Source organism: Vigna angularis, chromosome 8, assembly GCF_016808095.1.
Source record: "Vigna angularis cultivar LongXiaoDou No.4 chromosome 8, ASM1680809v1, whole genome shotgun sequence".
NCBI classification, from domain to species: Eukaryota; Viridiplantae; Streptophyta; class Magnoliopsida; order Fabales; family Fabaceae; genus Vigna; species Vigna angularis.
In genome coordinates, this window is record NC_068977.1 from 26421013 (window position 1) to 26444628 (window position 23616).

A 23616-nucleotide genomic window follows, 5' to 3' on the forward strand; every position below is an offset into this window, starting at 1 on the left:
ACTTAAAGTCCACTTCTTAACACAAAGGAAATTGTGCTGATTGTAAAATGTAAAATATCAAATATATATATATATATATGTTTTTCTTTATTTATAAAATTCATATTTAAATGGTTCAAATATAAAAAACAATGAAAGAACAGGAAAACAATAAATATGATAAAAAAATTTAACGTTGTAAAAAAGGAAAGAGAAATAATAATTGTTTAACTCTGGAAAAGTTGTATGGTCTTGCTAAATAATGTTGTAATTTTTCATTTTTTATAGTTTAATTTGATTTAGAATGGTTGCAATTATTGAACTCTTGTGTGAAATATGAATTGGAAAAAAGAATTCTAGCAACGGTCATTTTGAGTTTGGTGATTTATGAACAGTGGATGCATGCATTGAATGTTATATATATGAATGCCAATCTAGTCTGAGCACTGACACTCACTGCATTATCTATAAGTTTTTGTGTGTGATGATAACACCGACAACCATGTCAATGAAGAATCCAGTTGGTTTAAGATTGATGATGTTTATTCTGTTTGTGGTGTCGCAGGTTGTTAATGGAGAACAGCAAATCAGATGCCTTCCAAAGGAGAGGGAAGCACTCCTCCAATTCAAGGCTGCCATTGATGACAACGACATGCTCTCATCTTGGATCACTCCTCACTGCTGCCAATGGGAGGGGATTCGCTGCAGCAACCTCACCTCCCATATTATAAGCCTCGACCTTCATGGAGATGGAGAAGAACGTTATATGAGCGGAGAGATCCACAAGTCGTTGATGGAGTTGCCACAATTACAGTATTTGAACCTCAGTCATAATGATTTTCCAGACAGTCCCATCCCAGAGTTTCTTGGTTCTCTCAAAAACTTGAAATACCTTGATCTCTCTTCATGTTATTTTGGCGGAAGAATTCCAAGTCAATTAGGCTCTCTTTCTCATTTGGAATACTTAAATCTTGCTTATAATTCTCTGAACGGATCAATCCCTTATCAGCTTGGAAATCTCTCCCAATTGCAGCATCTTGATCTCAGAAGCAATTATTTCGAAGGAAATATACCTCCTCAACTTGGAAATCTCTCCCAATTGCATGAGCTCTATCTTGGAGGATATTATGGTAATCCCAAAATTAGTGACGGAGGTCAGTGGCTCTCAAATCTCATTTTTTTAACCCATCTTTACTTGTACTCTGTATCAAATCTTACTTCTCATACTTGGTTGCAAGTGATTGCAAAGCTACCCAAACTAAGAGAACTAAGTTTAGTTGATTGTAGCCTTTCCGATCATTTCATTCTGTCATCCGTGCCTGCTAAGTTTAATTCTTCTAGTTCCCTCTTTGTCCTTGATCTTTCTCGTAACACCTTCACATCACCAATGGTATTCCAGTGGGTCTCAAACATCACTTCCAACCTTGTTGACCTTGACCTTAGTCGTAACCTCTTGAAGGGTTCCACATCAAGTGATTTTGGCAACGTCATGAATTCGCTTAGGCATCTTCACCTCTCCATTAATAATTTCAAGGCCAGGGATTTGAAATCCTTTAATAATATATCCACCTTACATTCTTTATACATGGCTTCAAACAATTTGACTGAAGGCCTTCCATCCATTCTTAGTAACTTGTCCAGTGGATGCGTTAGACACTCATTGCAAGAATTGGATCTGTCAGGGAATCACATCACTGGCACTTTGTCTGACATTTCAGTATTCTCCTCTTTGAAAACATTGCTTCTTGAATTAAATCGGTTAACTGGAAGGATACCGGAAGGTGTGAAGTTACCGTCCACTTTGGAGTATTTGTCAGTTGAGTCAAATTTCTTACAAGGTGGAATTCCAAAATCATTTGGCAATGCATGTTCTTTGTTTTTATTGGACATCTCTATGAATGGCCTGACTGATGAGCTTCCGATGATAATTTCTCACTTGTCTGGATGTGCTAGATATTCATTGCAAGTATTACATCTAGACGTGAATCAAATCAATGGCACACTACCTGACTTCTCAACATTCACATCTTTAAAAGATTTATATCTTTCTGAAAATAAGCTAAATGGAGAGATTCCTAAGGACATTCAATTTCCACCTAAATTGGAAGACCTCGACATCTCTTCAAATTGTTTAAAGGGTGTGCTGACTGACTACCACTTTTCTAATATGTCTAAGTTAGAGTACTTGGATTTATCTGACAACTCATTGGGCTTGGCATTTACTCAAAACTGGGTTCCACCTTTTCAATTGCTATCTATATACTTGAGATCCTGCCAGCTAGGTCCAACATTTCCCATGTGGTTGCAGACACAAAATAAATTTGTCCATATTGACATTTCAAATGCTACAATATCAGATATTACTCCTGAATGGTTTTGGGCTAAATTACCTCTACAAAAAGTGATGACAGTGAATATTTCATACAACAATCTACAAGGTACAATTCCAAATGTTTCATCAACGTATTTTTCTACTTCCATGCACCTTGGATCAAATCAATTTGAAGGTTCTATTCCTCTATTTTTAAGGAATTCTCAAATTCTTGATTTATCAAAAAATAAATTCACAAATCTTGTTTCATTTTTGTGTGGAGGTGATGCAACTTCAGTTCAAATTCATTTAGACATTTCATATAATCACTTATATGGAGATATCCCAGATTGTTGGAAACAAATTAACTCACTAGTTTATTTAGATTTAAGCCACAATAACTTTTCTGGAAAAATTCCTCCTTCAATGGGATGGCTTCTTGATCTTCAAGCATTATTTTTGAGAAACAACAATTTAGTAGAAGGAATCCCTTTATCTATAAGAAATTGCACAAAGCTAGTAATGTTTGATTTGTCAGAAAACAAATTATCGGGATTTATCCCTGATTGGATTGGGACAAAAGAAGAGTTGCAAATATTAAGTTTGGGAAAAAATCATTTCTTTGGGAGTTTTCCAATCTCGATTTGTTGTTTAAGAAACATCCAATTCTTGGATCTCTCACTAAACAATTTATCTGGAAAAATTCCTAAATGCATAAACAACCTTACTTCAATGGCTCAAACAAGATATTTTGCAAGTCATTTTTATGGGTTGAAAGATGGTCTTTCTACAACTTTCGTGATATATTATTTGAATGCATGGTTGACATGGAAAGGCTCAAAACAAATGTTTACGGATGAAGGTTTGACACTACTAAAAAACATTGATCTCTCAAGCAATCATTTCTCAGAAGAAATTCCTGTAGAAATAGAAAGATTACGTGGATTGATTTCATTGAACTTGTCAAGAAACAATTTGATTGGAAAAATTCCTTCAAACATTGGAAACTTAACATCACTTGAGACTCTTGATTTATCAAGAAACCAGTTGGTTGGTTTAATTCCTTCAAGTCTTGCTCAAATTTATGGTCTTAGCGTGTTGGATTTGTCCCATAATCATCTATCGGGAAAAATTCCAACAAGCACACAATTACAGAGTTTTAGTACATCCAGCTATGAAGATAATCTTGATCTTTGTGGACCACCACTTGAGAAGTGTAGTGAGGGTGGATCCGCACAAGAACCAAATATTGAAGTTGATGAAAATGAATATTCACTGTTGAATAATGATTTTTTTATAAGTATGGCATTTGGATTTGTTACAAGTTTCTGGATAGTATTTGGCTCAATCTTATTCAGGCGTTCTTGGAGACATGCCTATTTCAACTTCTTAAACAACTTAGAAGACATTGTTCATGTCAAAATAGTACTCTTTGCTAGAGTACTTAAGCTCAACAAAGATTAAAAGGTAATAATATTATAAACTTTATATAATTTTGCTATCTCTGTATATTATAAGAACATTAGCATATATCCCTTTTTTATTATTTCTATAACATTTCATTGATTAAAATAAAATTAACAAATAATTATTATGTTAAATATTGAACCAATTTTTACAAATCAATGAGTTACTTTTGAAACTAATGATATCAATTTATTACGCAAGAGCAATTACATGTGTAAATATATAGTTCTTTTCTTTAGCAATGTTATTTTATTTTACTTTCTCTTCTGTATGGGTTAGAAATCCAAGCCTCCCTACATTTATATTTCTTTTTTTTGGATAAAGAAAAAAAAAGTAGCATATTAACTAAATCATGAATTTTGAATGCTGAGTGCATTTAGTGTTTATTTACTCTCTCTTTTTCAAATTTGGATGAAAAGTTTGCATGACTACAAAATAAAATAGAAATAAAATCATTATGTTCAATACTTGACTACAAAATAAATTTACTCTCTCTTCACATTAATGGAGCATTCACATGGCTCAGATTTAAACTTGTGATATATTACAAAATTTTATTTACACTTTCTCTTAAATGTTTGATTCAATCTTATTTTTTTCTTCAAATTACTGAATAAATGATAAAATTTTGTTCTAAATTTCTAGAAAAATGTTTATATATATGTGTGTGTTTTTTTACATTTAATATCTATAATTTTTAACATTATATTATGTTTTAACTTACCGACATGTTTGACTCAAATATTTTGAATAAAGTATTTAATTTATCAGATAAATAATATAAAATATTATTAAATACTTAAAATATAAAAGAAAAATTATTTGTTAAAGATTTGGAATTTATTTAGTTATTTCGTCATTATAAAATTAGTATATAATAATAATAATAATATATTATTTATTATTAATATTATTATGTTTATTATTTTGTATTTATATCTAATTTTTAAGTTTATAAAATGAAAGTGGTAGAAGCACTAATATTGAAGTTTCCTCTGAATTTTATATTTTGCAATATATCACACCTTTAAATCTAAGTCATATGAATGCTCCATTAATGCAGAGAGATAAAGAGAAAGAAAGATTGTTGAGGATAGTAAAGAAGTGTAGAGTATTTTTGGAATAAAAAAAAATAGTGGAGAGGTGTGAAATATTTTTGGAATAAAAAAAAATAGTAAAAAGGTGCAGGAGCACTTGGGGTGGTGAAGGGAGCATCATCCATTGTTTTTTTTTTTTCTTAACTAACCTGATTATTATTCTTATTACTTCAAATTTTAAACACGCCAACTATATTGTTTTAGTGAATAAGAATAAGATATTATTTTAATGTACACATTTCAAAGAACTAACATTCTTTGTATTTTATTTTTCAATTTTCAGGCACTTGAAATCCATCCTCTTGGACGACTCCACCTTTGAGCTTGTTATGTTTGGACAAGGCAATAGTTTCATTAAATTATAAACGCCATTAAGCATTGTGCTTGTAGTGAAAAATAAATTGTCATACATATTATTAGCAATTCACTCTTTTTTTTTTCTTATAATCCAAACTTCCGTCTAAAATATTTTAGTTAATTACATTTCATATATTTGCCTCAGAAAAGTTTCATCGTTTTAGTCAGTGATTTGTTTTCAATTTTATAAATTCTATAAATTACTTTATATAAAAAATTTATATATTATATATATATATATAACAGCGTGATGATCACCATTTTAAACTTATTTATAGAGAATAAATATTTGCTATATACATATAGTTGATAAAAAATCTAAATTGAAAAATAATAATTTAAAATTCAATACATCTTAAATATTCAAAATAAAATAAATAAATAAAAATGTAGAATAAGTTCAGAGTTTAAAACTGAAAGAAAAGTAGAGAAATATATTGCCAAGGATGTGAGTGTGTGTCAAACAAACAGATAATGAAATCTTCTAAAAGAATACTGTTTAAAGAGCAAAAGTAGAATGTTGAGATTAAAGAAGTTGAGGATAGAATGTAGGATTTCTAACTTACTCCTGACATTACTCCTTATCATCATTTTCAAGTGTGATTAAGTAAAATTTTAAAAAGCTAATACTCTATGACTAGGATTTTTAATGTTTACTTGAGCTTATCAAAGATTTTGATAGACCAAACAGAATTCCTGAAATTTCAGTTTGGAAGGTCAACTGGACAAAATGTTAATTATGCAGTTTCAATGCCGCCTTTGCGGGGGGGTAGAAACGGTCCAGCGGACTGGAATAGTACTTCACTTTATTTATGTAGACATATTGGAGAGTGATGTAATCCAGATAAATAAATAAAATATTAATTAAGAATGTGTGAACTAAATTATTCCATGCATAATATTATTTACTTGAAAAGTTAAAACAATAAACATTTGTTATTCCAAACCATTCAAGTTATTTAGAAGCCAGGTTTTCTCCCAAAAAAAACTGCTTCAGGTTATAGTTCATGCAAACTGCAATAGTTCAACACGGAAAAGAAAAATATGGTGAAAGGGAGAAACAAAAGATCTAATGAGGGTGCAAATCATGTCTTGGACGTTGATTCAGTAGAGCTAGCAACAGGAATATCTTTTCCTGATTGAGACGAAAGTGCCTCTAGTGTCTTGTGAAATTCTGTAGGGAGAGGAGGTGGTCGGTGGAGAGGAACATGCTTAGGAACAGGTGCATCATTCTCAATCACCTCACATTCGTAATCATCTGGAACACCCCAGGGATCCCACTCTGCACTCCAAAATATACATTCAATATACGTCAATCATATTTCTAATCAATTTATGCAAAAACATTTCAATATATGTTCAGTTCTAAAATTGGTCTCTATATGTAAAAAAAAAGAAAAACACTCAATACATTGATCCTTTTAAATTTAACATTATCAATTTAGTCTCTGTCACAGTTAATACACTTACGAATGCTTATTTTGGTGCTTATGCATGCAGTACATTGTTAATTTGGTTGTTAAACGAGCATAGCATTCTTAATTTGGTTCTTATGTGTGTAACACATTCTTAATTTGATCCTTTGCATGTAAAAACTAGATTAAGAATTCGTTAAATGTAATGAGACCAAATAAAGAATGTATTACATGTATAAGAGCAAAATTAGAATACATAAAGGAGCTGACAGGAGCTATAAGATTGGTTTAGTAGTAAAAGTTTTAGTAGTAAAAGTTGGAATGAAGGGTGAAAGAGGTTGTGAGTTCAACTCTCCCCTAACATTTGAAAAATATAAGATTGGTTTGAAGGGTTTAGAAAGAAAGGTAAAAAAAGTTGTGGGTTCAACTCTTTGACTAACAAAATACTAACATTTAACATTTGTCGATTAAAAAAAAAAACACAAGGGAGCTGATGAAAAAAAAAATACATAAGGTTGTTAACAATGGCAACACAGTGACCAAATCCTTAATGCAATGCTGGAACATTTAAGACTGATTTAATAAAGTTGAACACGTAAGAACAAAATTGAGATTCACAATACATATATATAGAGACTAAGATATAAATATTGTTCGAATGCAGAACATATTTTTTTTTGCTCACTTTTACTTACAAAAATGTTACTTTGTTTTCACTTTGGTTCCCGTTCTCAAAAATTTGAATAAGAGTGAAAACAATGTTGTCGACAGGATTTCAAAAGAATTATAATTTTTTAATATTCCATAAAGAAAATTTTAGTTCAATGTCTAGTTTAAGTAAAAATAATGAAACTTGAAATGGCAAGTTACTTGTTAAATAGTGAGAATGATTATCAAGCAGCAAAATTTTGGAGATGCACAAAAGACTTAGATTTGCATTAAAGCAAGGAAGAGTCAAAGTTAAAATTATTGTCAAGAAATAACAAATAACTTGTGAACTAGGCTGCATCTGTGATAAAAGGAAAAGACAACAACTACCAAATTCAAAATGTGAACAAAACTCAACCTGGATTAGCAAAATTAAAAGTATCCTATCCAAGGTAAAATCCCCATTCACATATACAGTATACACATTGTGGGAGCCCAACAAGTTTATGGGTTGAAGAAGCCATTGGTCCATGAGGGGCATATGACACCTAAGGTATGGAAGGTTTAAGTGTGGATGTGCGCAAAAGAAAGAAGGGAAACCGAGAAGCTGAGGTTGCATGAGTAAGTGGAGAGGTTGGTAGAGGGGAGAGTATTTTCTGTTATTTAGTCTGATGAGGCAAAAGGGGAGGGGGATTAGCTGATTGTCTGATTTTCTGTTATAGGAGCTATGCGATGGGCAATTGGAGGTTTCCTCCTATTGTAGTTTCCTTTTCATTGCAAATAACATACAATTCACCGTGCCCTCATTTTCTCTGTTCTCTTTTATCACTATTGTTTGGCTTGTAACAATTTTTGGCCCAACCTACCGGATCATTCAATAATCACGGTGAATACCCAGGAAGAGAAAGAAAAGAGGAATGAGGCAGATTGTGGAATCAACATTATCTATAGAAGAGGACAAAATACAAAAGATCATGGAAGCACATGTTGAACAAGTAGAAGACGAGCTTTTACGAATAAGAATGGCTATGGAATCTTTATGGCACCAAACAGCCTCCAATTAGTTAGCAGTTGAAGCTCTACGATGAGATAATGCTGAGGCACAAAAATAAAAGCACTGGTTTGAAATCCCTTCAAGATAATGCCCTCAATGAATTTAGACAATGAGTGAAGAAGATTCAATTACCGATGTTCAACCATGCAAGAGGTAGCAATTCTCTTGATTGTCACCCATCCTTTTCCAGTATATGCATTGAGGACGTCCTCCTCCTCTAGTGCCACGTCCTCCTCTTCCTCCTCTGGCAATCATGACAGATGGTCCCACCAATTCATGAGCTTCCTGAGTTTGAGGTGTTGGGACACGCAGAAAGCAAGTGGTCAAGGTTTCCATAGAAGGGACCTCATGACTGGTGTATGTTGATGATATTGTTATTACAGGGAATGACGTCACTAGAATTACTCAATTAAAGAATCAATTGTTCAACCACTTTAAGACTGAAGATCTGGGTCATCTAAAATATTTTATTTGTATTGAAGTGGTATAGTCAAAAGAAAGTGTTATCATTTCACAAAGGAAATATGCTCTTGATATTTTAGAAGAAACAGGCCTGACAAATTGCAAGCCTGATGATAGTCCTATGGACTCAAATCAAAAGTTAATGAGAGATCAAAGTGAACCTTTCTCGGACCCAAAGAGATATAGAAGGCTGGTTGGGAAACTCATCTATCTTACCATAACAAGACCTGATCTTTCTTATCCGGTGGGAGTTGGAGTCAATTTATGCAAAATCCACATGTTGACTATTGGAATACAGTGATTCACATCCTTAGATATGTAAAAGAAAACCCAGGACAAGGATTGTTGTATGAGAACAAGGGAAGCACTCGAATCAAAGGATATTGTGATGCAGATTGGGTTGGTTGTCCAATTGATCAAAGATCTACTACAGAATATTGTGTTTTACTTGGAGGGAACCTAGTATCTTGGAAAAGTAAAAAACAAAGTGTTGTTGCTCGATCTAGTGCTGAAGTTAAATACTGATCTAGGACTTTAACTACATGCGAACTTGTGTGGATCAGACAACTTCTTCAAGAATTGAAATTTGTGAAAATGAGTAGTTGAAATTGTACTGTGACAATCAGCAGCCCTTCATATTGCCTCCAATCTAGTGTTTCATGAGAGAACACATAGAAATTCACTATCATTTTATTAGAGAGAAGTTGTTGTCCAAGGAACTTGTTACTGAGTTTGTCAACTCTAATGAACAACTCAGAGACATTGTGACCAAATCTAAGGGGGCCTAGAATTCAATTTATATGTTCCAAGCTTGGTGCATATGATCTATATGTTCCAGCTTGAGGAGGAGTGTTGAAATGTAATGTATTTTTATAGTAAGCTTTTTAGGAGCCCTCTGTTTTTCCTTTGTATGTTGAACTACTATCCCTTATAAATAGGGTAGTATAATGTATTAGGGTTAAGAGAGAACAGTAATAGTAAAATTTTAGTTTCTCTCCCAACTCTTTAAGTGTTTGTAACACACATGTGGACAAACAGCACTAAAATTACAACCCATAAGTTGTTCCAGACCAAGTTGTCACACCAAGACATACAAAAAAAATTGTAACAAAATAACCATGATTCAAATCTCTATTCAATAACCATGTACAAAATAATCAAGACTAACTACCACCAAGATTTGTAGGCTATAAACTCTTGGAAAATATCTTAACTGAAATATATTCAGGACCATCAAGACTAATATTGACCGAGCTGCATTATATATTAAATACTCTTACTTTACAACCTGACCAGGCAATATAGGCAATAAAATGATTTTTTATACAACAGATGTTGAAATGACAATGATTAGTTGTTAATTATCATTTACCAATATTACAAATGCTGAAGACTCACATAAATAGGTAAAAGGTTAACAGGGGATATAGTGACCCTATAATATATCTTAATGGGATAAGTAAATCAGGAGATGAAATGTACATGCAACTTCGTTCCACACGATAATTTGACTCATCCACTTTTTAACACAAAATCAACTGAAAATTGAAATCAATGTCTAACAAAACTTCAAATGTTCATATGAAACTAGAGGATTGTTTTTCCTTATTTCAAGTATATTCATCCTTTGCAATCAATAACTAATTATTCTTACACAGTAATGAAACTTAGTGCAACTTCCTAAGAAAAAAATCTTAGCTAAGGTAAAGTATCTCCCTTCCACTTATCACTACTCTACCCGATACAATATATATGTATTATGAATTTAAGTATTACCCATGACTTTGGTGGGACTTTTACGATATTGGTGCAATTTGGAAACATAATTACCAAAATGGGCAAATTTTTTAAAATTTATGAATGTACCCATCTTTGTAATTTTTAAAAAATTTAACCATTACGGTAATTTCATTTCCAAATTGCACAAGATTGGTAAAATTGCCAACTTTGGCATTGTACAGATATTTATAAATATTGTCCATAATAGGTACAGATTGTGGATAAAAAAATGGAATGCACACAAGATGTAACTACACATTCATAGTTTGAACGACAAAATTGTCATGGACAGTGAAAAGTAAGAAAACTGAGCATAGTTATAATGAGGAAGTGATTGCAGAACAATTGCTAGGCTTGAAAATTGCATGACAAGGAGGATATATATATTCAAAGGAGTTTTGCTCCCCTTCATTTAGTTCAAACACCTATAGGCCTGACAGAGAGTCTAATATATAGTATAGACGCCTTTGAAAGAGCTATGTTATGGAATTTTGCTTATTTATATGTTGGTGATAAACGTGACTGATGGAGAACTAACTGGCTTTCATATTGCATTTAGTATCTTTATCGTAGCTCTGACTCAATCCAAAATGTTTGAGCAGGATAGCATAATACAGCACACTTACTGTTAAAATGTCACTGATGATAATGTTTGAACAAGTATTTGAAACTCTGTAAAGCAACGTAAACACAAGATAAAGATCCTAATCTGGAAATGTGAGAATAATACAGGTCCAAAGGATTTAGTATGGCCATACTCTTATCACAACAATCAACAACAGCCCTAGTGAGCTGCTAGCGGTCACTTCACAGAACCAATGTTTTAACTAAACCTAAAAACATCATCCTGTGCACGACCAAATTTGCTACCGCTACCGCATAAGCCCCATGTGTAGCAATTCTATGCAATATCAAGGATCACAACGAAATTAAAATTGCCAATTAAAACATACAACTAACATTCAAAAGTCGAACCCAGACTACTCTACCATCGGATTAATTGATTTCACAACCCACACAGGATCATCCACCAAACCACTCAACACGAAATTCATAATAAATTAATATTTAAATTAAAGAAAAAAAGAAGAAGCAATGGAGAATACCGATCATGTAGGAAATGAGCTTGAGCTCATCCTGAGCCTCTTCGATGAGTTCCTCGACCTGGCCGCAACAAAGCCGTTTCTCGATGGCTTCCCAGTCCTCCTCCTCTTTGCACACGCTCAGCCGGTGTTTCGTGAAGCTCTCCACCGCCTTGCGGTAACCCTCGTCTTCTGGAACCTTCTGGATCTCCTTCAGCGTCTTGCTGTAGAGTCCGATCAGCACCTCCCTCGCGTTCGGAACCACCTCCAACCCCACGATCCCCGTCGAAGCCTTAACCTTCGCCATCAACGGCCGCGCCACCGCACGTAGAAACATCTTCCCTTCCGATCTCACTCTCCGCCAATGTCTCCAAACACGATGCTGTTCGAGTCTCGGAGAAATGAGAGCGTGGGTGGGTACGAAATGGAGAGGCCACAAACTGGGCCTGTAGCTCCTTGGCCCAAATGGCCCAAATAGGGTGGCTTTGTAAATAGCCCGTGTCCCAATAGCTTTTACTTTTTAATTTTGAAACTTTCCGGAAAAGAATAAAGAAATGGCTTACTTTACTACATTATTAGTATTATTATTACATTCTCAATATTCAATTGGATTATTCTTTCATAAATCAGTATATAAAAATAAATATTAATCTAAAATTATTTATATATCAAATTAACATTATATATGTTTTAAGATATACTAAAATTTAAATAACTTAATTTTTTGTTATTATTCCATTTTAACACAAAATTTGATACAACAAAAAATCATATAAAACTATATTTTAACCCTTGATAAAAAGTACTTTTTATATAGTTATTGAATATGTAATTAAATGGATGTTTTAAATGGAAAAAATCTTAAAATGATAAATTAGAAAAGCAATTATAATTATTAAATTAAGAATAAAAATTATAAAGGGGTAAGATTTCGATTAAAGAAAATTGTGTCTTTCTTCTCTCTCCCTTTCCCTCCACTAATACAATTACACTTAATTTTATACTTGTTTTCATGTTAGCAAAACAAAATCCCAAGATGAAAAGAAATATGCACGAAATAATTTTAATTTGGTTTCGATCTCGGTTCTTTCTTATTTTTAGTGTTAATTTACAACGGTTGGTTGTCGTTTTTATTTGACCTTTGTTGTAAATATAATTATAGAACATCCATTTTATACTACAACAAATAATTTTTTATCATGTTTTCTCAAAACTAAATTAGTTCGATTTTTTAACTCGTCAAAAATGAACTGGCATATTATTTTTGTCTTTCAAATATTACTGTGACTAACTTGATATTTTATAGAGACCCAAATATGGTTTTGCTAACATGTGTATTAGTATAAATTAATCTACTAAAGCAGATGCAATTTTTTAGCATATACAAGACAAAAATGTTGTATTTAAGGCTAATGCATCTATAGGATGTTTATTTTTAATTGATGGTTTGACCTTAAAAATGTAAAATTGGAAAATAAGAATCTCTCATCTCATCGCTTCCCCCCCCCCCCCCCCCCCCCCCCCCCCCCCCCCCCCCCCCCCCTCATCCATGGATCATTCCCTTCACTGTTCACACTCATTTTATTTTTCTCCATCATTTTGTGTTTAAATGAGAAACTTTTAATAGTGTTTCATTTTTATTAAAAACTTTAAAATCATTTATGGCAAAATAATTTATATGGATAAAGAGTTTTAAAGCAAAGTGAAATTATAAAGATTTGATTATTTAAAATTAAATAATTTTAAGCTATACTTAAATAATGTAAAGATGTAGAAATTTGTATTTTAGAAGTGGTAAAATTTTAAAAATAGTGAGACTCGAATATTTTATTATTAAAGAATTTTAATATAAATAGTTTCCCTTATGAACGAGATGCATTATTTTATAACACATTATCTCTCTAAAAATCATTTTTTTAAAGTTTTCTGACTTCTCTTTAGGAGTTTTCATCCCTTTTTCGTCTGATTGAATAACTAAGACCTTATGATTGATCATGGCGGTGAGCTTTTCAAATTGGATCGATCAGTTTATAAGATAAAGTAAGTTGGATTTATGTTCCTCTTTTTGGTATGTTTTGTCTTCATTTGCATGCGAGTTTTATTGTGGTTAAAAGTGATGTTTGAGTCTTCTATAAGACTCTTTATTGATCAGTGGTCATAACGGTGTATTCTAATCATGTTTATGTTGTTTGTAGGAGCATATAGGACTTCATGTGCATTTGGATCTATTTTAGACCTTCTAGAGCAGTTTGATCATTTGTTAGGTAAGGGAAGCTAACTACCATTTTTTGACGTTGCTAATATTTTGATAATTTGTGTAGCATGTTTGATTTGGTCTGAAATTGAAATTTGGTATGTCAAGTTGTTGTTGTGAATTTTGTTAAATGTATGCTTGCTTTGGCTGAAATTGGTGTTGACTTTGGGAATTAAGAATCTAATTTGAGCAAATTAGTATTCATTTTGACACCTAAACCTGTTTTTGAACCATTCCTTGAGTCAGGAATACCAATTTGATCATCTGAATAGGTACCTAGCTCCTCAATTCATACTTTTGAAGTTGTTGATTTCTAGTATGGCGTTAAGCGGCACTGATGTGGCGATGAGCGCAAGCATGACAGTGAGGGTTAAGGATAATTTCTAGACTGTTGAGCAACAGGTTTGTGCCACTAAGCGACCAAAAGTGTGAATGCTTTTAGCATTGAGCAGTGACTTTGTATCGCTAAATGCCACTTTTCCCAATAGGTCAAAACCATTTTTCTTTATAACTTGTTGGGCAAAAGGCTAGTCTCGCTAGGCGAGAAAAATTGTGAGAGCGCTAGAGATTGACGCTGAGTGTAACCTTTTACGAGGGCTTTTGTGTTAAGCGTTAGTCTGAGCACCTGTGTAGTTCTTTGTGATTTTTCTGGTTTTGCTAATCTGGTTGGTTTATTTTGGATTCTATATATATTTCTTTTGAAATTGATGATGCTTCATGAAATATAATATGAGTCTAAGTATATATAGTGTTTATTCAAGTATGATATAGTGATGATGATGAGTTTGTTATTAGTAATGTGCATGATATATGTGTTTGGCGTAAATCCATGAATCTAGTGGAGAGATTTTGTGGTGGTGTTCACTAGTATAATGTATTGATATAGGGATTCTGAAATGGGGGATGATCTTGACACTTTAATAACCATACACTCTTAGGTAAAGAATGATGGGGTATGTCGTGAGGAATAGCAGGAGGTTCTAGTCTAGGGGTTTTACCTTAGCCTAATATGGTTGATAGATTAACCTTGTGTGGAAGGTTGGATAGACAGGTTGTTCCACCACACAAGTGTAGGCCCTCCAAGAGTTTGATATCAATACATGTATCTGGTTGGTCAAATCTAGAATGAATGGTTGTATGTCTTAGAATTGATTTATTTATCTGTTATATGCTTACTTTTATAAAAATGTTATATGATTGTGTTTTTTGTACATTAGCTTACCATTCTTTCTTGTTTGTTGTGTGTTTGTTCTCTATTTTGCAATGATCACCCAAAATTATGGGTCAACCCACCTCTAAACCGGCTCGAACTCATGGGTTAAATGAGTTGGATTCAATTCAACCCGGTCCGGTGAGCCCTTTTGGCTCATGTGTCAACTCATTTTGACATCTCTAATAATATATATACAAAGATTTGTTTTCCAATTTACCCTTTAAATAATAGTTTCTTAAAATTAAAATAATTATTTTATTACTTAAGTGATTGTTTCTTTAAAGTTTTCCAATTTTACTCTCACAATAATATTTTTTTCAAATTAAAAATAATTTTTTTATTAGTTTTACTCTTTAATTGACTTTTTTAAACTTAATCGTTTTTTTAATTATAAAACTACCTATAAAATAAATAAAAACATTAAGACATGGATGATTGTAGAATTATCAACCAAACAATTTGTAAGACCTATGAAACATATTCACCTTAATAAATAGTAACAATTTTATTACTAGTAGTAATAAATTTCTTTATGAATGGAAAATATAATTAATAAATTTATGTAAAAATAAAATGTGGAAAGTTAAATAAGAAATTTTGGTAGCTTAAATGGTAGAAATTTGTGGTGATTTCAAGGACATGGGCTCAAACTCTTTTCTACCTTTTTGTTTAAAAAAAACAAATGGACAAAGAGACTTTCGGTGATTGAAATAGCAAAACACTAAAACATCTTTCGGTGATTGAAATGATGATTAAAATAATAAAAAAAAGTGCCAAATTTTGGCCTATAAATAGCAAGAGGAGGGAAAGGAAATCTGCACAAGGAAGAAAAAGAAATCAAGTGAGAAATTTAGAGAGAAGAAAGAGTTAAGAGGAAATTCTAGTTGCAAAGAGAGTAGAGATTCTGGAAGGTTTTCGGGAACAACCTCTGATCAAGAAATTAAGTCTGGAATAAAGGTAGGGGGAGCTAACCTTTTTAAGCTTTTATATTATGATTTAGTATTGTTGTATTACTATTCATGTCTTGAAATTCTGTGTGAATATTGTTCATGAAAAACATATGTGCTTGTTGTATATCTATCTATATTGAATTTTTGTGTTAATATTATATGTTGTTGTTTTGAATTAGTAAATAAGAAATTTGTTAAGAACTAGTTGAGGAACTCTTTGGCTAGGAAAGACCTGGTAGTTAAGATGTCCATTGTGACGCACCTCTCTTTCCTGGAAGTCTACTCTACGAGTTTTCAACTTAATTCTTATCGAACATATTACATACGATTAAGTTATTTCATAATATATTTAATTGGTATTAAATCTGTGATGAATGTATTTTATTAAGTTGGATTGGAATTTATGCATCTGAACATGATATGAGTATGATGGGGAGATTTTGTAATGGCATAGTATGAGTTGAGGAATATGAACATGATATGAGTCTCGTGGAGAGATTATGTAATGACATGGTATTAATGTACATGTTGGTGTTGAGGGTCCTGTTGTTGGAGGTTATCTTGATACTCTAATAATCATCCAATCTCAAGTAGAGAAGGATGAGTTATGTAGTGAGAGGGGCAAGAGGTCCTAGTCTATGTGTCGGTTTTGGGCATAGACATTAACGAACTAACCTTGTGGATGGTATGAAGTTTTTTATTGGAAGTATATTTGTAAAGAGAAGTAAAGGTCATCACAAGTGTATAACCTCCCGTGACCGCTCATCAACATATCATTCGGATGAGTGTCTATGGTGTGATTGTTGTATGATGAGATGAGGGTGTATGATATGATTATTAGTATGTACATTACTATACCTATGCATGTTGTATGAATTATCTGTTACATGTTAGCTCACCTATACTTGTTTGTGTTTGTATTTGTGCGATAATCGTATAACTCGTGTTGTTGTACGAGAGCTCAGATAAGAATGTCAATGATTCTAGAGCCAATGATTGACGAAAGAGGGGATTAATGATGAGAGTTTTAGCTACTAAAAATTTATAATGATGATTTTATAAATTAATTACATTAATGTATAAATGGAAAATGTGAATTTTCTTAATAAATAAAATGAAAAAAAAATTGTAATACTCCGATAAGAGGTGTTGCATAATCCCTCAATTGTTTCTCTATACGACCAAATAACAAGAACCAAAAATAACACTAAAAAGGCATAGATTCCTTGTGTGTTGACCTCAATAGAAGGCATTGAGACAAGAAGCTTCACGTTACATAATGCAAAAGAAAAGTGTTCAAAAGATTCATGAACTTCAAGCAAGCAATTAAACTACTCCCTCGGTTCTACTCTAGTTTTAGCCTTTTAACTGAAAAACACCCATAAAAATTATCTAAATTGAAATTAAAATAAAAGTCAAAAGTGGTGATTATTAAAGCAAAAAGGTGATTTTATGAAGAAAAAAGAAATCCCATTGAACCTTTGTAAAACAAAAACGGTTGTACCCATTTTCTGTACGCTTGCATTTCCAATAATTTCATCTAACACCTCCAATTTCCTAAAATAATCTTTATTTTTTATCAAATTTCATATTTTTCTTCATCGAATTTTGAAATCTAATGAGGGATTTTTATTTTCTTTATCAGATTTTGAAATCCAATGAAGGATAAAGGATTTTTTTATCAGATTTCAAAAACTGATGAAATTTTTTTCAAAGACTTCATCAAATTTCGAAATTTGATAAAAAAAATAAAAAATCCTTAATCAAATTTCAAATTTTGATGAAAAAAAAATTCTTCATTGAATTTCGAAATCTGATGAAAAAATAAATCATTCATCCAATTTTGAAAATTGATAAAGCCTTGAGAAATCCTTCATCGGATTTCGAAATCCAATGAAGAAAAATTCCTTCATCAATTCTTGAAATTTAATGAAACATAAAAACAAGATGAAAGATTTTTTAAATTGCGAAGAACAATTTTAGAATTTAAAAAAAAATTGAAAATAAAGAATGAAATTATTAGAAGTACATGATAAAACAGTCTTTTTTGTAAACACATAAGACTTTGACTAGTCTGTCCAACAAACCCACCCCATTAACATTCAAAAGCTCAAACACTTTTATTTTCTTTTCTTTTTTTGCATTTAAATTCCTTTATATACAACTTTATCAACAAAAAAGAATTTCAAATATTAACGTATCAGTACAATAATCAGACAATTGGATGGAAAATCCAACCTATTATCACTAGACATTAGTGCAGAAAGGACTTTAGACGTATGTTATTTTGGCCTTTTAACGTCAAATTCATATCGGACGTCTTTGTGAGTGACGTTAATCAGACGTCGGTCATGATATACCCGACGTCTATATAGACGTCGGATGTGGGATATACCAGACATCTATATAGATGTTGGGATCTGCCAGACGTCTATATAGACGTCGGATATCGATACATCCGACGTTTATACGCCCTGAAACGTTTTGTTCACTGTAACTCATTGCACGTCTGTTTGTGCATTGACGGACGTCAACAAACGTCGGACAATGCATTAACCGACGTCTACTGAGTGTTTTTTTTTTAAATTAATTTATTCTTGCAATAAAACCACACCTGAAAATTAGAAAATTCTCCCATAACTTATACTATAATATATATATATATATATATATATATATATATATATATATATATATATATATATATATATATATAAGCATTTCTTATAAAGAAAGTTTTACTTAATCTAAAAAACAATCCAATACCAAAACTATCAAAATATAAACTTAAACTAAACCTAAGTAATGTTCAACAACAAATATAAGTGTTCCTAGCTCCATCTTTGTAGAAGATAAGTTGTCCACTCATACCTTATCTGCCTAATTGTGTCCTCTAGTATAGAAGATGTACTCGTGAAGCGTTGCAAAATGAAGAAAGATTGATTATGGTTTCATATATGTTTAAAGATGAATTTGATTTGTAATATATTGAAGGTATGCATCATTACCTCATTCCAGTCATCTGTAATGGCAGCTCGAATGATGGTCTTAATCCAAGACATGACATAGAAACCACATTCCCATGAATCTAGATGCTTGTTATACTAAAATGACAAACTAAATAGTCAAGAATTTATATCATTCAATAACATAGAAAATGAATTAAAACTATAAATGACTTACAACCTTTGGATACAAAACTTGAACTAGTTGACCTCGGGATTTACCAATAACTCTATTTAGATTGAAAACATAGAGTAAAATTAATATAACTATATTTATCATAAAAATTTAAGGTCAACATGAAATTCAAAGTCATTTTTGGAGAAACACTTACCTTGAAGCATGCTTCTCAAGTCATTTCTCATCTTCTTGTGCAGCGAACAAAACCATATAATTTTACATTGTTTGGAAATGATGATCATCAGCTGTCAGTGAGACCTATCATGAATCATAAATAGTTAGTAAACTAATTAAGTAAACTTTAATGAACTTTTACATAAAACAACACATACCCATCAATGTATGGCACAAGATATACGTCTCTTTTTGACTCATCCATCCATGTTTGCAAATAATGTTGTTTACTTTCAAGTGTGTTACCAGAAGGTTGAATGGTCTGAGGTTCAACAAATTCGTACATGGAAGACTGACCTTGGTCTATAATGATTGTGTCCATGTACCTAAAACAACAAAGTTAAGTTGTTAAAAACTAGGAATCTAAATAAAACTAATATGGAAGACAAAATTAACTATCTTACATGCACCATAGTTGAATGATGGAAATATTCAACATCTTGTCTACCCGAATGATCTCCAATGCATCATTCAATGTGATATATACTGACACATGGGGGGCGAGACCAAATACTCTCAAATCCAAGTATAGTTCTAATGTTGCTCTCTTCAACCTGGGTAATCTTGTCATTAGCTTTGATAGAGGATCATCCTCCGCTTCAGTCATCTCATCATCTTCATCTATGACTGTATCATGCATCGGCTGCTTCTGAGGATGTGTGAACTGAAGATTTGAATTTCAAAGTTATCAATAAATATTTTTAAATTTAACATAGAAATACTAATAATAAAAATATTATACCTATGGAGTAGCAATGTGTGACATGATTAATGCCCCAGGCCAGGCTATAAATGATCCTATGGCCTCCCCCACAAAATGAATTTCTGGAGTGGGTACAGGCACCTGAGTCTAGGGATCCCGAATCTCATCAATCATCACACGCACGTGGTGGGGTAATATGGGAACACCATGAATAGTTTGCCCTCCCTCAAGTACTCGTCTGACAGCCACAATGTGTGGGGGATCCTCATCAACAAACAACTCATACTTACCACTATACTCAGTAGGTTCTACAGCAGAGCATGATCCTCTAGTGCTGACACGAGGTGGTGTGGGAGCTTCAATGGGCCCCATGGTACCCTGCGTCATGGAATGCAGCTTCTCTTCAAGCGCTCTTTGTATTTCTTTTTGTTCTTGTAGCTGCTCCATGAATCATTGCTCCATAGATCTCATGCTTTGGTTGAGTCTTTCCTCCCATTGAAGATCCATATGCCTCAGTGCCTCTTGACTCATTGATTGAGTGTTTTCCTGTGTAGGGCCAAAGTAGTCACGAAGACTAATCGCCCCAGGAACTCCACGTACACGTCCTGGGTGCTCGGACTTTCCAATGGTCGTTGTTAGGATGCCGTCCCTACCTTGGCCAACAAATGTTCCCTCAGTCTGCTGCTCAACCAACTCATCCTACACATAAAAAAAATGTTGTTACTTAAAAGACATGCTATGATAAAATACACAATCAAACAATGTTTAGAATTTGAACTTACAATTCTTTGTAAGATCAAGGCAGCTGAGGAATATGTCATGTTCCCGTCAGATTTAGTCCGAAGAACCTTCCACAGCTCGTTCCTAGCAGGTGCAGGTGCTAGGTCCGGGGACTCAAGCCCCAAGGCATCCGCTCGAGACTTTCTAATTTTCTTCTCTAGTTTTGCATAACCACCTCGTGATAATAAGTGTGGATCATTGTTTAGCCTTTGCCTTTCTTGGGAGGCTAACCTTTTACCCTATGAAACCATATATATTCATAAGTGTAAAATCACAATAAACTCCATGAAAGACTTTGTAGATGTTAAGAAACATACCTTTCATTCCTCAGACTCTCTAGATGCACGAAACTACATCCACTCCTCCTCTGTGAAGGTATAATGCTGACATGGATTTTCATGTTGTTTGTCTCCAAAGACATATAGACGTGTCAGCCTTGTCTTGAAATCCCTCCTTCTGATTGCTATATGCGATAACACTTTCTTTCTAATCTGTCTAGTGTTTGGAATATCATAATGTTGCTGTTTAAAACAAAAAACATGTTAATGACATAATAAGATCAAAGAAATAAGTATATCAAATTTATTTTAAGTAAACATACATGAATATCTTGCCATAAGAGCTTCTTCTCGACCTTTGGGACGTCATCCCAATATGCATGAAGGATAAAGACATGACTTTTTGCTAACTTACCCAGATAACTCCTAAACCTATCAGCATTTGGCCCTGATGGCAAACCTGATCTAGGGTCAATGTCAACATGTCTCCTCTGTCCATCAACACGTCCGGATGTCACATCTGGAAATCGTGTGACGCCTTGACCATGTCTGGTCTATCTTGATCCTGAGTCTGAGGTCGACATACCTGAAAAATATATACAACGTTAGTATTAATTCAAATATGATGAATAAAACTACATATAAAGTCATTACAAAAAATATCACAACCTATTAAGATATTTTTTTCTCCCAGATCCCTTCATTGTGATCACTACGAATTGCTTGGATGTCATCGGCAACATCATCAACTGAGTCTTCAATGGGTCTTGATGCAACAGATGTTGTCTCAAGTATATCAAGAGAATCTTCGTCATCATATCCGTGCATGTTTTTTCCTCCTAAAACAACTGACCATTTTTTATTCGTTGGATAATTTATGTAGAATATTTGTCTTGCTTGACTAGCGATGATAAATGGTTCATCAGTGTAATTCATCTTGTTCAAGTCTACCAATGTGAAACCAAAGTCATCTGTTATGACACCAGAATTTATATCAACCCATTTACACTTGAAAAATGGGACTCTAAAACTCACATAATCAACTTCCCATATTTCTTGTATTATTCCAAAATAACTCATGGATGTTGTGATTGGATTTTTGTCTTTAGAACTAGCAAAGTGCACAACCTCACCTTGTAGTGTAACCCCACTATTTTGAACTCTACTTTTGTCATCTTCTACCTTTGTCTGAAAAGAAATATTGTTTATATAGTACCCACCATATGTAATGACATCTGTGTTCAGCCCACGAGATAACCTCAATAGACTTTCAGAAACATGTGGAGACGCATAAATCTTTTTCTTAAACCATTGTAATAAGGTTTTGACATGTTCATTAAGTTGTCATTTTCCACTCATTCTTGGGTGGGATGCCTTTATTTCGTTAACGTGTTCAGAAATGTAAGGAATCACATCAACAATGTTATTTAAGATGTACAAATGAGCTTGGTCAACTTCTTTTCTACTACCACTTTGAATTCTCACACCTCGAACACCCTTACCTTCACATTTCCTTCATGTCTGCTCTTGGGAAGACCCACTAGTTCATAACTTGGCATATAACTTGAACAAAATTCAATGGCTTCTTCTGCAATGTATCTCTATGATTGAAGCTTCTGGTCGATACTGATTCTTGACATATCCCTTTAATATCTTTAAGTATCTTTCAACAGGGTACAACCACCTTAAGAAAACCGGTCCATATATTCGATAAAAAAAAAGGAGGAAAATACATCTCCAATTCACATAGTAGTTTTATTCCTTCATTTTCCCATTGATCTAAACCTCGAGGATCAACAACTTTCTTGCAAATGGCATTAAAGAACAAACGCAGACGTGGCAAAATACCCCTAACAGAAGGAGGTAATATGCCTCGAATAACAACTGGTAACAATTGTTGCATCAATACATGACAATCAAGAGACTTTAAACCAACTAACTTTAACTCTTGCATAGAAACAAGGTTACTAATATTTGAAGAATAACATTGTGGAACCTTCACACTTCTTAAAGAGTTACAAAAACTTTGTTTTTCTTTTTTAGAAAGAGTGTGACAGGCTAGGAGCATATAGGTGCATCTTCCTATTATCTGTGGATGTAACTCAGATCGGATTCACATGTCAGCCAAATCTTGTCATGCTTTTATTCTGTCTTTGCTCTTCCCTTTCACGTTTAATAAAGTTCTGATGACACTGTCACGAACATTTTTTTCAACGTGCATCACATCAATACAATGTCTAACATCAAGTTTACACCAGTATGGAAGATTAAAAAATATTGATTGTTTCTTCCAAAGCTTTTTTGCAAAGGTACTTTTATGATGTTTTTCGAACACAGTGTCAATGTTTTTGACTTCGTTGTACACCTCTTCACCATTCCGGGGTCTAGACATAACCTCATCCTCAGCACTTCCATTAAATGCTTTTTTCA

The 23616-nt window shown here is 33.0% G+C and overlaps 2 protein-coding genes across 4 annotated transcripts; one reads left to right on the forward strand and one right to left on the reverse strand.

The window, feature by feature from the left end:
- The first annotated feature begins 352 nt into the window (after positions 1-352).
- Positions 353-5301, forward strand: LOC108344187 (receptor-like protein EIX2). Of its 3 annotated transcripts, none has more exons than XM_052867288.1 (2): positions 353-2417; positions 5138-5301. In XM_052867288.1, exons 1-2 carry the CDS (start codon positions 464-466, stop codon positions 5143-5145), a joined length of 1962 nt encoding a protein of 653 aa, XP_052723248.1. In that variant the 5' UTR covers positions 353-463; the 3' UTR covers positions 5146-5301. The 3 variants fall into 3 exon arrangements, with proteins under 3 accessions (XP_052723248.1, XP_017438140.2, XP_052723249.1); XM_017582651.2 differs by having other exon boundaries at positions 360-1133; XM_052867289.1 differs by lacking the exon at positions 353-2417 and adding an exon at positions 2431-3757.
- Positions 5302-6086: 785 nt separating this feature from the next.
- Positions 6087-12199, reverse strand: LOC108345950 (probable NADH dehydrogenase [ubiquinone] 1 alpha subcomplex subunit 5, mitochondrial). The gene is made up of 2 exons (XM_017584817.2): positions 11676-12199; positions 6087-6493 (listed from the first exon to the last, which is right to left on the reverse strand). The coding sequence occupies exons 1-2, from the start codon at positions 11986-11988 to the stop codon at positions 6297-6299; spliced, it is 510 nt and encodes a 169-aa protein (XP_017440306.1). The 5' UTR covers positions 11989-12199; the 3' UTR covers positions 6087-6296.
- Positions 12200-23616: the final 11417 nt, after the last annotated feature.